Source organism: Notothenia rossii, assembly GCF_949606895.1.
Source record: "Notothenia rossii genome assembly, chromosome: 6".
NCBI classification, from domain to species: domain Eukaryota; kingdom Metazoa; phylum Chordata; class Actinopteri; order Perciformes; family Nototheniidae; genus Notothenia; species Notothenia rossii.
In genome coordinates, this window is record NC_136909.1 from 66169424 (window position 1) to 66183044 (window position 13621).

Consider the following 13621-nt stretch of genomic DNA (forward strand, 5'->3'; position numbering starts at 1 on the left):
GTATCTGTAGGTGTGTTAACAGCTTCAATTGGGTTATACTGTGCAGACATAATGCAGGGAAGAACAGTTGGTAAGTTTTTCTTATTGGAAAACAACATGACTTTTGTCTTGTCTGAATTTAAAACCAACCTGAGGTGGAACAGGTGTGACTGAAAAGTGTGAAAAGCAGACCGCAGACGTTCAAATGCAAGGGCAACAGTGCTAGTGCCACTTCATTCCAGAGTTGGACATGCCAGAGACACACGTCTGTGTGATCAGTGTTTTATCAGTTTAAAGAGATCAATAAGAAAAGGAAATTACGTAGTAAACAAACCAGAAAAAAAAATAAAAAACGTAATTTGTGATACTACAGCAGAAGCTTATGCTTAAAATGTAATGTTATATATTAAATTGTGTACACAGAAATATTTTTAAAGAGACTATATTGAGGAAAATGTAATCTTTTTTTCTGTAGGCAAAACTTACTTTAGATGTGTCTAAGAAGACAAAAAACATTAATCTTATTAACCATCATCTGGCGCTGTGAAAATATCAAAGCTTAGAAGTTCCAAAGATATCTACCAGAGAAGAAGACTTTTAGCCGGTCCCGCCCACATGCTGCCTCCCCGCGCAGAATCATCAGAGATCATATATAATTAAGGCGATAACTCACTTGAACACCAAAGAAGCTGAAACATCTTTGTTAATCAACAGCCACGCATTACATAAATGAATAAACTTAGTTTTATTTCACTTTTTTTTTTTAGGGTAAATCACTCAATTTAACCTTTTCCATAACGCCACAATTTGTGTTATAATTTGGAAAGTTAAGCGTTTACATGATGACTTTCACTGTTTCACTGATATTTGGAGCAGAGTAAGACCTCCTCCTATTTTCACATCTCTGGCCCCATGCATGCTATTTTTCTTGCAGAGATGAAATTCTACATTTAAGACTAAATATATACATTTGTATGCACATATAAAGTTATTCCCAGCATTTACCTGCTGTTTAACTCACCCTGAAGTTAGTTGGCAGCACTGTGAACATGGCAGGTGTTATCCGGAAGCTCGACGAGGCTGTTGTCAACCGGATAGCAGCCGGAGAAGTTATCCAGCGTCCTGCCAACGCCGTCAAAGAACTGATTGAGAACTGGTAACTGACTGTTAACAGTTAACCTAAATTATACAGTTATACAGTGCCTAATCTTAGCCTTTTGACTTGTGGAGAAAACAAAGGGACACAATATGGCAGAAGCCACCATTGTTTACATCACGTTTTGAGCAAATCTGCTTATCAACACACATGTAACATAGCGACAGCAACGTGAACCTGCTGACTAGATAATTCCACTGAACTTGTTAGATATCTGTTTATTTAATAACACTCTTTTATTTTGCATGTTAAAGTTTGGATGCCAAGTCCACCAACATTCAGGTGACAGTGAAAGACGGCGGTCTGAAGCTCCTTCAGATTCAGGACAACGGAACTGGCATCAGGGTGGGTGAAGAAGAAACACCTCTGCTTGGGTGGTGGCAAACAATGTTTTGCAAATTGAAAGTACAAGTGGTAGATTTTTATGAAAAGTGTGATCTTTTAAGATGAGAGCAGACAACTGGCTCAGTATTAAACAGAGATGGAAAACCATGAAGTTAACACTACGCAAATATCAACCTATGAAATAAAACTACTTAAAAAAGGATCCTCTTAGTTATATCAAAGGCAGTGAATAGTATGAAATATGCTATTTAACTTTTTTTTTTTTTTTTAAATGTAAAGAATAATAGCACTTCCTCGTTTCAAAGAATTCCCCACATTTGTTTCACACACACACCTTAAATATCATTTTTTTAAAGTCTTTTAACTTCGGAAGATTATTTAGCAATGTCTGTGGCACTCGATTATGAATGCATTTCCGATTTTTTTTGTTTGGATGTGATAGCTTTACTTTATTATGCCAAAAAATTATAAATGTAGTTGTAAAAAAAAAAAAAAACTAGCGTAAATATGTTTTAATTGAAAAACTATTTTTTCATATAAAGAACATATGTTTTATTAATTTAAGTACTGTCAATACTCAGCAACAAATATTTACATGAACACCTGTTTCAGATTATCCCTAGGGTTTCATGGATGTTCAATACAGCTCGTAACCAAATCGGGTCAAAAATAAGAAATTGGTGAGGCTTGGAATACAAAAACCTCCAAACTTCACAACTAAAAAGTGTATGGAGTGCAGCTTTATGATTTTGCAAGGTCCCATGAATTTAATATAAATATTTCAAATACATTATTTTTGAGAAAATCCACCACATGACCTGTGAGGTCTCGGTGAGTCAGTGTTGAATGACTCCCGTCAGTTTGGATTTGGATTCAGTGTCTTGTTTTCCCTCGCCCACTGTGTGAGTTCTGTAAACTGTCCCTGACTTTTTATCCTGTAGTTTCCTCTTACGGAGCTGTTTTTTTTATTTCCGATGCAGAGAGAAGATATGGAAATAGTTTGTGAGAGGTTTACCACCAGCAAGCTGCAGACATTTGAGGACCTCTCAGCTATAGCCACCTATGGATTCAGAGGAGAGGTAAAGTTGCAGCAGAACCCCCCCTAAGGCTGTAAGATATTTATAAATTCAGTATGTATCAGTGTGTTGTTGTCTGTTTTGTTTTGCAGGCCCTTGCTAGTGTGAGCCATGTTGCCCATGTGACCATAACAACAAAGACAGCTGACGCCAAGTGTGCCTACAGGTATACTTATTTTAAATGGTTCATAACAGACATAAACAATGGTGTAGTGGGGATTTTTTTACTGGGTGGACGCTATTTTAATTAGGTCATCCCAAACAATGCCACAAGTGTGCACGCGTGCAGTGCACTCACAAAGCGGGACAGTTCTACCGGTATGCTTAGTCCTACTTTAGTTACTGTACTGCAAAAAGCAGACGGCGCTGCGCTCAAAACTCACACAGACTGAAAACCATGGACACATTGGCTCATAAGTTACATAAACAATTTATAGGCCTAAGTTGCAGTAGGCGGCCCTTCTGATGATGTATTACTACTAGCAGCTTCACTTGTAGCTTCGGTGCTGCTAGCCTCTTTCTTCTCGTGAATGATATTCTTTTTAGAAAATAAGTCAAGTAACGTTTTTTTGCCTGCCATTATAGAGCTGTTTCATTTGCCTTTTTGAGAGAAAGAGCTGCTGCAAAATCGGTGGGCTGCGAGTGGGCGAGTGTCACCCTGGGGTCACGAGCGTGATGACGAATCATAATTTTTTAAGGAAATGTTCATTTCATTTAATCGTTTATTTGAAGAGGGACATTGCACATTGATGAACATGTAAAACAAATAATGCTTTAAAACGTAAACATGCCGGATTTTAGCTTTGAGCTAATTTCCATCCGTAGCCCCTCACATACAACATTGAAGAACATGACATTTATATACATAGCAAAATAAAATACATGATGTGCAGAAAGAGCATGAGCAGCATATACAGTGGGGCAAAAAAGTATTTAGTCAGCCACCAATTGTGCAAGTTCTCCCACTTAAAAAGATGAGAGAGGCCTGTAATTTTTATCCTAGGTATACCTCAACTATGAGAGACAGAATGGGGGGAAAGAATCCAGGAAATCACATTGTAGGATTTTTAATGAGTTAATTGGTAAATTCCTCAGTAAAATAAGTATTTGGTCACCTACAAACAAACAAGATTTCTGGCTCTCACAGACCTGTGACTTCTTCTTTAAGAGCCTCCTCTGTCCTCCACTTGTTAACTGTATTAATGGCACCTGTTTGAACTCGTTATCAGTATAAAAGACATCTGTCCACAACCTCAAACAGTCACACTCCAAACTCCACTATGGCAAAGACCAAAGAGCTGTCAAAGGACACCAGAAACAAAATTGTAGACCTGCACCGGGCTGGGAAGACTGAATCTGCAATAGGTAAGCAGCTTGGTGTGAAGAAATCAACTGTGGGAGCAATTATTAGAAAATGGAAGACATACAAGACCACTGATAATCTCCCTCGATCTGGGGCTCCACGCAAGATCTCACCCCGTGGGGTCAAAATGATCACAAGATGATCACAATGAGCAAAAATCCCAGAACCACATGGGGGGACCTAGTCAATGACCTGCAGAGAGCTGGGACCAAAGTAACAAAGGCTACCATCAGTAACACACTACGCCGCCAAGGACTCAAATCCTGCAGTGCCAGACGTGTCCCCCTGCTTAAGCCAGTACATGTCCAGGCCCGTCTGAAGTTTGCTAGAGAGCATTTAGATGATCCAGAAAAGGATTGGGAGAATGTCATATGGTCAGATGAAACCAAAATAGAACTTTTTGGTAAAAACTCAACTAGATTGTTTTGGAGGAGAAAGAATGCTGATTTGCATCCAAAGAACACCATACCTACTGTGAAACATGGGGGTGGAAACATCATGCTTTGGGGCTGTTTTTCTGCAAAGGGACCAGGACGACTGATCCGTGTAAAGGAAAGAATGAATGGGGCCATGTATTGTGAGATTTTGAGTGACAACCTCCTTCCATCAGCAAGGGCATTGAAGATGAAACGTGGCTGGGTCTTTAAGCATGACAATGATCCCAAACACACCGCCCGGGCAACGAAGGAGTGGCTTCCTAAGAAGCATTTCAAGGTCCTGGAGTGGCCTAGCCAGTCTCCAGGGTTCTCATGTATAACGCTGTGCGTAGGATTGACGTGGGAAGGTTGCTTACGTAGTAGAAATCCGAAAAATAGGTCCATACATTTTCCGCCACTTTCCGATTCACCAAACATTGCGTACCGGCGAGGAAAGTGCGTATGGCACTTCCTACGCCGGTTTTCCTTTTATAAATCACAACCGACTCGAAATGCGGTGCAGCTTTTGCGGGCTTCACGTAACGCCCATATTTGCCTTAGTATAAATAGTCAAAAGAAACTTCCTTTCATTCATTCACTTTTGACTGACTGCATGGAGAAGATCGCAGGAAATGACGACAGAACTAAAAAAAAACATCTCACACCGCGTCAGATTTTGGTTATTTTGGGGAGGTCGAGATAAATCATATTGTTTGGTGGATGCAGTTTGAACCAGAGTAGCAGCATGGAGGTCGGATCGCCACCAAAATAAATAAATAAGTGGTCCGAAAAAGGTTAATGACAAAAAAAAATACACATAGTCTTCCTCAGGCAGTGTGTTTGTACCGGGGACACGAGACCCCCCCTTGATTAGAAACTGTAAGAAATGATCGGGGAATCCCTCCGGAGTGGAGTCATGACGACTGGATCTGAATTATGTTTTTGTATTTGGTGGTTTGTGTCCCAGCTGTCGATCAGCCGTGCGCAGCGTCTCCACTGCAGCCTGTGCATCTCAACCCACTGTACAAGCATTAACCACATGGCAATACAATGTAGCAACTACGACATATAAATCGTTTTTATTTTTTATTATAATTACTGTTAAATGTATTATGTTTTCCAAAACATCATGCTTCAAAAAAGTGGGGGCTCCAAATAAGTGGGGGAACGGCGATCCCCCGCGTCCAACGACCACTAAACCACTGGACATAAAGGATTTCAGACTTCTCTTGATGTATGGATTTCTTTTCAGAGCTAACTACAGCGATGGCAAACTGAAAGGCCCTCCCAAACCATGTGCTGGAAACCAGGGCACACAGATTCTTGTGAGTCCATGGAGCTCTTAAACTAACAGAATGTAGTATGTGGATGTTTCATGACCTTTAATAATATGCCCCCCCCTGCCTGCAGTTGGAGGACCTCTTCTATAACGTGTCCACCCGGAGGAAAGCGTTAAAAAGCCCCGGAGATGAGTACTCACGGATTGTGGAAGTGGTCAGCAGGTCTGCCATCCTACTCTTTGTTTCTTGTGATTCATGCTGTTTTTATGTTTTTCGTTGTGTTTTGATCATTCTCATATCAAACCCTTTGTATAGGTACGCTATACACAATTCAGGGAAGAGTTTCTCCGTCAAAAAGGTGAGGTTTCTTTCTTTTTGTAACAATTCCTGAGCAAAAAACTCAAAATAAATTCTGTATTAGTATGGATGCTGCACTTGTGTTTTTGTGTCTGTAAATGCACTGACAAATTAGACAAAAAAAAGATTATTTGTTCGTACCATAATTGTTATGTTATGTTTTTCCAGCAAGGAGAGACGGTGGCGGATGTGAGGACCCTACCCAACGCCTCTGTAGTGGATAATATTCGAGGAGTTTTTGGCAATGCAGTCAGCAGGTATTTATTTTAAAATGCTTCGATGCTCTCGGTAGTTACGTGACTTCTTATTCGCCTTAACGCTGACTGCATGAGCGGCTGTGTGGCATGTTCCCAGGGAGCTGATCGAAGTCGGCTGTGAGGATCAGAAGCTCGCCTATAAGATGAAAGGACACATCTCTAATGCAAATTACTCCATGAAGAAATGCATCCTCGTCCTGTTCATCAACCGTACGTATCCCTGGAAAAGTGTCTCGCCTACAAAGATGATTTAAACTTATTAAGAATGTGTTGAATGGAGGTTGTGATCTGTGACGTAACAGATCGCCTGGTGGAGTCCGCTGCTTTGAAGAAGGCCATCGAGACCGTTTATGCTGCTTACCTTCCCAAGAACACACACCCCTTTCTTTACCTCAGGTGACCTAATGTGTTTGTTTTCTGCAAGGCTTTTTATCGTGGTTGAATGAAATTGACATTCAATAGTGCGTTCTGATCCCTGCAGCTTGGAGATCGCTCCGCACAACGTCGACGTGAATGTCCATCCCACAAAACACGAGGTGCACTTCCTGCACGAAGACAGCATCATAGAGAGCGTCCAGAAGCACATCGAGAGCAAACTCCTTGGCTCCAACTCCTCTCGCACATATTTCACTCAGGTATGATAATGACTCTGCCAACACAGTGACAGATCTGACCTGCTTTTATTACCTTAACCTTTTTATAACTCCACTCAGAGATCATCTGTCACTTTATATGTTGCCATTTGATCTTGGAGGTGCAAGAAATAAGAAGCCTGAGCTCGGTTAACAGGATGCCATTGGCAACCATTTTGAATAATTGCCAACAAACTCATGTTCTTAAGTTGCCATCACTCTTACTGACTTTTAAAGCGGCCCTGTTATGCTTTTTCGGGTTGTCCCTTTCCTGTAGTGTGTGTCGAATTCTGTAAATGATCATATAAAACACAGACTACCAAGAATATAGTTTTTTGCAGTTTGAAGCTTCCGTTGTTTTAACGCTGATTATTATCAATAAGCCAACCTATAAAAACATAGTATCTTAATCACCCATAATAAAATGTGAAAAATGGCAACCATATTTTCAGTTTCCGCAACCAAAACCTCATGTCTGGTCTTGTTTGGCTTTTAAAGTTAGTGTTGAGCTGTGGTGAGGATACACTCTGACATATCTCTGTTTGTGCAGACGTTGCTGCCGGGTCTCTCAGCCGCAGGCGGCAGCGAGGGGCAGTCCTCCAGCGGCACGGCAGAGTCCAGCGATCGAGTCTACGCACATCAGATGGTGAGGACCGACTGCCGCGCTCAGAAGCTGGACGCCTTCCTGCAGCCCAAAGAGAAGACGGCTCCTGACCCCGGATCAGCCGGACCCAGCAGCAGGGAGGCTGCGAGCAGAAGTGCCCAGCCTGACAGGACAGAGATGGAGGAGACGGACGATGCAGACATGCTGCAGGCCCTGACTCGGCAGGAAGCAGAGGAGCCAAAAGAAGGAGGAAACCAGGCAGACTCTGTGCAAAGGTAAAACAAAATATCAGTAATATAAAAAGGAGTTTTCACGGGTTCATAGCCACCTCCAGCTCTGTGAAGCCTTTTTAGCGTCTTTTAGCTTCTTGTTTCAGTTTAGACAAGCACATTACATTTATAAGTCTCACTAATGTAATTAAACCAGTTTCTTGCTAAATGGTTTTGATACATGCAGTGCAAACTGGCTGGTGAACAAAGACAGACATTGAGCAGCTAAAGACTAAGATGTTTCCCTAAGTAGTTGGTAAACACAAACAAACTACGGTAGTTAAAGAGTGGTCAATGGTGGTCCAGTCATCAGATGGTTAGAAAACACGACTGAATGCTAATGTTTCTCCCTGTTTGATGTTGCAATTCTTTGTTAACTTACTGGAGTCTCTAAAACTGTATCAAATGATCATATTGCAAGTTTAAAGTCATCAAATTGTGGATATCCCCTGCCCCCATGTGGCTGAAAAAGGAATTGGCTTAACTTGTACTTTTATTGTGGCGGGACAATGTGATGCCCATTAAACAATTTCACAGCCTGTGAAGTCTTATAGTGTGTCCACTGCAAACCCATGGGAGCGTGGAGAGTACAAGGGTGCAGAGTGTGCTGTAAGTATGCTGGAGGTTTAAGAGTGTGTGTGTGTGTGTGTGTGTGTGTGTGTGTGTGTGTGTGTGTGTGTGTGTGTGTGTGTGTGTGTGTGTGTGTGTGTGTGTGTGTGTGTGTGTGTGTGTGTGTGTGTGTGTGTGTGTGTGTGTGTGTGTGTGTGTGTGTGTGTGTGTGTGTGTGTGTGTGTGTGTGTGTGTGTGTGTGTGTGTGTGTGTGTGTGTGTGTGTGTGTGTGTGTGTGTGTGTGTGTGTGTGTGTGTGTGTGTGTGTGTGTGTGTGTGGGGCCAGGAAGCGACCCAGGAAAGAGCAGCAGGAGGTGGAGGACCTAACGGCTGCAGCTACACCCAAGAGAAGAGCCATTAAACTGTCCAGCATCAAAGAGCTCAGAACTGAGATCAATGAGAACACACACAAAGGTAAACAAAACATCTGTTACCGATAAACTGTAGCATTTTAGGAGTGACTCCTTGCTGTCTAGCTCACTCCCATCTCCAAATCTCACAGTGATTTAACTGTCTGCTCATTCACCCATCAACACATTTTTCCTCTTTTTAAGTATGCACTCTTTTTTCCCTCCAGGCCTTCAAGAAATGTTGCAGAACCACTCTTTTGTGGGCTGCGTCAACCCTCAGTGGACTCTGATCCAACATCACACCAAACTGTACCTGGTGAACACCACCAAACTCAGGTCAGAGCCACAGCAGCTCACTGTTCTGTTAGTAGTTGGAATAGTTTAAAACTGTTAATCAGTGTATACTGTACTGTAAACCAGTGGCTCCCAACCGGGGGTACTGGGACCGCCAGGGGTACTTGAGGGGATTGTAAGGGGGTATGTAGAAAGATTAGGGATTGCAATATATTATATATATATATAAAAACATTTAAAAGCGTCATACTTCCTGAATGAAAAGTCAACTATAATATTAGACAAATATGAAGAAGTTAAACTTTAAACATCCATGACTTAAACACTTTATCCAGGATAAAAGCCACATAGTTGCACCTGCAAGGTGAATACAGCTGGTAAAAGAAAAAGTGTTTGAATGCGTACATTAACAGGTTTATGATATCACTGCCCCGTCTAAGACATGAGCGGATCTGACTTTAATTACATTTGTCTCGAGTGTTTCGTCAACTTAATGTGTTGCTTAAAATAATACTTCTGCATACAGTATGTCACACTGTGAGTGTTGCATGGCCAGATACGGCTCAGCTGACTCAGATAAGGAGATATATGATACATTATGATGTGATATGCCGCGGACTGTAGGCTACTTAATGTTACTCTGATCCGGTTACTTATGTTGTGGCAGATATTTAAGTACGCTTTCTTAACGCTAATGTTATAATAGTCAGATTGCTCTGAAGATGGGAGGTGATATTCTATTAATGTTCACATTCACACAGTCGGTGATTTTTGCCGGCCGTCTTTCCTGCAACGGCAGCTTTCCTGCATTTCCTTTCTCCTGTAATATGACTTGATCGCTTTAAATTCCGCACACTGAGCTCTGATTGGTCAGCAGGCAGTGCTTTCACTGAGTTGAGCTCTTAGCCTGCAACCTAACCTGGTCCCAACCAGGTTAGCCGCACAGCATAAGTTACCATGGAGATCTAGCCTGCTTTGTAGTACAGGCCTCTGGTGTCCTGCACAAGTGTCTCATTAAAAGCTCTCAATATAAGCAGTTGAAACGGCTAAAAGTGAGTTTGGTTAAATATGATTACAAAGGGTTTAACCGGTCTATGGGTTTAACACAAGAAAACATGTAGGCAAATCATGAGTGAGGGGGTACTTATAGAATGGAGACCAGCTCAAGGGGTACATGACGCAAAAAAGGTTGGGAACCACTGCTGTAAACGATTGATGGGGGCAGCAGAACAATTTATTTTAGCCCCCTAAAGAAAGTCCAACCAAATATAATGAATATCAGTTTAAGTGTACAGTCAGTTTGGAATATTTCCCCTCCTTCATCTCGCCTTCAGACAGTCTGGGAAACTACATCCTGTATGTTTTACAGCCACCAGACTCCATCTACAAAAACTGTAATATTAACACTGTAGAGTACGGGAGTTGCTGGTGTATCGCTGTCTTGATCACTTTGTTTTTGTGTGTTTTACCAAACCGGATTTACCACATCACACAATAACACAGACTAACTTACTGATCGAGGCAGCATTAGACCAGCAACTCCAGTATTCTACAAGGTAATATTAGCGTTTTTGTTAATGGAGTCTGGCGTCTTTGAAGCATAACAGCTTCAGTTCTGTCTGATGGCAAGGTAAAGCGGGGAAAATATTCTAAATATAGCACACACTTAAACTGATATTGATTATTTTGATCTAGACTCGGAAGTACAGCACGCAACCCCGTTAAAAAAAACATGTGAAGTTATTTCAGTCAGCTACTTTATTTCCCATATGATACATTTTTTATTCTGCTGCAGCCAGGAGCTTTTCTACCAAATACTCATCTACGACTTCGGGAACTTTGGTGTATTAAGACTATCTGTAAGTATTACAGTTTATTGAGAATCATTAGAATGTACTTTGCAGTTTGTGATTGATATGCCTGATAATGTGCACTCAGACCCCAGCTCCACTCTACGACCTAGCCATGCTGGCTCTGGACTCTGAGGAGAGCGGCTGGACAGAAGACGACGGCCCTAAAGAAGGCCTGGCTCAGTACATAGTGGACTTCCTGAAGAAGAAAACTGAGATGCTTGGGGACTACTTCTCTGTGGAGATAGACCAGGTATGTGGTATTAGGGCAGTGATTGTCTGTCGGGAAGATAATTCTCTAAAAACACACAAAGTCTCCAAATACATTTTCCCTGCAAATGTCTTTCTATGGAATACCAGAGGGAAGTTTCTAAGTATGATACTTTATTTTTTGAGTTAAGAATCGGGTAAAAAAAAAAATGTTTTGGTTGGTGAAGTGAGTTTAACCATTCTCAATGTCCTCTAAACACAACGTACACATTTAGTTATTAGAATGTAACATAACATTACAAAATGTTGTCCTATTTAGAAAACATGCTGTAGTTGCATTTCAGTCTTTTGTGACCAGAATAAGAATAATTATTACTGATGAAAATGATCCTGACAACAATTTTTCCACCCGTTTCCTACATGAGAAAAAGTAAAAGGTACTTAACGAACTATAGAGCATTTCTTAGATAAGAATTGATTCTTTGTCAGCAAAACATGACATTATTACATGCTTTAAATCTGATCTTTGTACATTCTAGGAAGGGAATCTGACCGGGCTGCCGTTACTGCTCGACAAGTACTCCCCGGTGATGGAGGGTCTCCCCATGTTCATCCTGCGCCTGGCCACTGAGGTGAGTATCTCTCTGCTCCATTATGGTGAGATTCTTGAGATGAACTGTGTCTGAAGGTTTGTGCTTGGTGGTGTTGTGCAGGTGAACTGGGACAATGAGAGAGAGTGCTTCAGAGACTTCGGTAAGGAGTGCAGCATGTTCTACTCCATCAGGAAGCGCTACATCCTGGAGGCAGAGCCCGGAGAGGAGCAGGTGGGGAATAGTTTGAAGTAGGGTCGTATGAGGTACTTATTCCTAGTCAGTGCCTTCCCCACAATGGATGGTGGCTTGCACGCCTTATATTTGGAGTGCTAAGAAATGTTCTTCTATTGACTGTGCCAGAAACATAGTGTGATATAGCCACCTTTTTAAAAAAAAACATTCAGTACAAGTTTAGTGTGTCAATGGGACAACTCAAGCAACTTACAAACGAAAGCTTCGTTCTTTAAATCCCCCCGACTCCATTGACAAACAGACTCACCTAACGTCGCAGAAGACAGGAGTTTTTGGTGTACTGCTTCTTCCATCAGTTATTTTGTTTATTATAGCTTGATAACACAAATGCACTATCCAAACATGGTGTCGGTAGACCAGCAGCGTCTGTGTTCTGCAGGATAAAATGACTGTTTTTGTAAATGGAGTCTGGTGGCTTTGAAGAGAGCAATGCAACTGCCTAAGTTATCTTATCAGTAAAGGCTGTCTAACGCCAAGTAGAGTGCTGTGAGTATTCTAAATGTAGCGTACACTTAAACATACATTTCCCCCCTGCCCCTCCACAGCTGTAGGCTTTGCCTGTACCCATACTCCTGCCTGCTTCTCTATTGATAACTACCTCATACTCCCAACAGTCCTGTTCACTTCCTTTGATTCAATATAATATGAATGCTAAAGAACTGACATGTGATGTTTTTTCAGGAGGCTGAGGTGAACTCATGGCGATGGAAAGTCGAGCACGTCATATTCAAATATTTCCGAACCCTCTTCAGTCCTCCGAAGAACTTCAGCGAGGACGGCACTGTGCTGCAGATCGCCAACTTACCCGACCTCTATAAAGTGTTTGAGAGGTGTTAACGGATACTCAGTCCAACCAAACATGCTGCTCCTTTATGTAACATTTGTGCTGTAAATAAATACTTTGTGTAAAACAAGGCTCCAGATGTGTCTTTGCAGAGAGACACCATATTCCATGATGTCATAGTTAATCCAAAAAAGCCCATTCAAATGTGCCAAGGCTACACATGGTTTTCTAAAAGTAAGCCTGGGAAAGGCAGCCAGGAAAAAGTGAATCAGGGTCACACATCCCATAAGGTTACAGACACAGTGCCAGCACATTAGCTGGGCTTTTACTGCAGCTACATTTCAGTCTGAGACACAGAGGAAGTGTGGAGGATTAGCGCTCGGTGGGGAGGAAATAAACACCGCAGCTAATTGTTCCACTTTATGGACTTCAACGTAATCATCAGTTTGTAACACATTTAAGCCTGGAAAATTGAAGGAACCTGTATTAAGCTTTTGGGGGTTTTCCATTTCCTGTAGTGTTAAAGGTTATTGTGCATTTAAATGTTCTGCAAAGACTAAAATCCCAAAGTTCCCTCCAGAGGGAGTTTCTCTCCCACACACTCCCAGTGCCTGAAACGCCTCCATTGGACTCCTTTGTTTACTTCCGTAACTTAGTGACATCACTATGTAAGGTGCGGGACATCTCCAAAAGGGTTGACCAATCACAACAGAGCAGGCCAGCTGACCAGAGTAGACTGGGCTCTGTTTTCAGACAGAGGGTGAAAAGAGGTGCTGCAGCACAGGCAGTATGAGAAAATAAAGAGCTTTTTGATCATTAAAACATGGAGACACGTCACAGTAGAGACACTACATACAAATATGAGCATTATAGGGCCCCTTCAAAGTAATGCCAATTAATGCAATTAGCACCATAAGTCAAAAACAGCGCTAAGTGAAACAAGACA

At 41.7% G+C, this 13621-nt stretch overlaps 1 protein-coding gene across 1 annotated transcript; it reads left to right on the forward strand.

Moving 5' to 3' along the window:
- The first annotated feature begins 876 nt into the window (after positions 1–876).
- On the forward strand, positions 877–12806 carry mlh1 (mutL homolog 1, colon cancer, nonpolyposis type 2 (E. coli)). The gene is made up of 19 exons (XM_079686064.1): positions 877–1135; positions 1390–1480; positions 2461–2559; positions 2649–2722; positions 5588–5660; positions 5746–5837; positions 5931–5973; positions 6141–6229; positions 6327–6439; positions 6532–6625; positions 6711–6864; positions 7412–7740; positions 8629–8756; positions 8920–9028; positions 10782–10845; positions 10925–11089; positions 11586–11678; positions 11760–11870; positions 12573–12806. Exons 1-19 carry the CDS (start codon positions 1029–1031, stop codon positions 12726–12728), a joined length of 2184 nt encoding a protein of 727 aa, XP_079542190.1. The 5' UTR covers positions 877–1028; the 3' UTR covers positions 12729–12806.
- Positions 12807–13621: the final 815 nt, after the last annotated feature.

Coding starts and splice junctions, on each gene's coding strand:
- mlh1 (XM_079686064.1), top strand. CDS start 1,029: ATGGCAGGTGTTATCCGGAAGCTCGACGAGGCTGTTGTCAACCGGATA. Junction 8,757..8,919: donor CAATGAGAACACACACAAAG/GTAAACAAAACA, acceptor TTTTCCCTCCAG/GCCTTCAAGAAATGTTGCAG. Junction 10,846..10,924: donor TTGGTGTATTAAGACTATCT/GTAAGTATTACA, acceptor ATGTGCACTCAG/ACCCCAGCTCCACTCTACGA.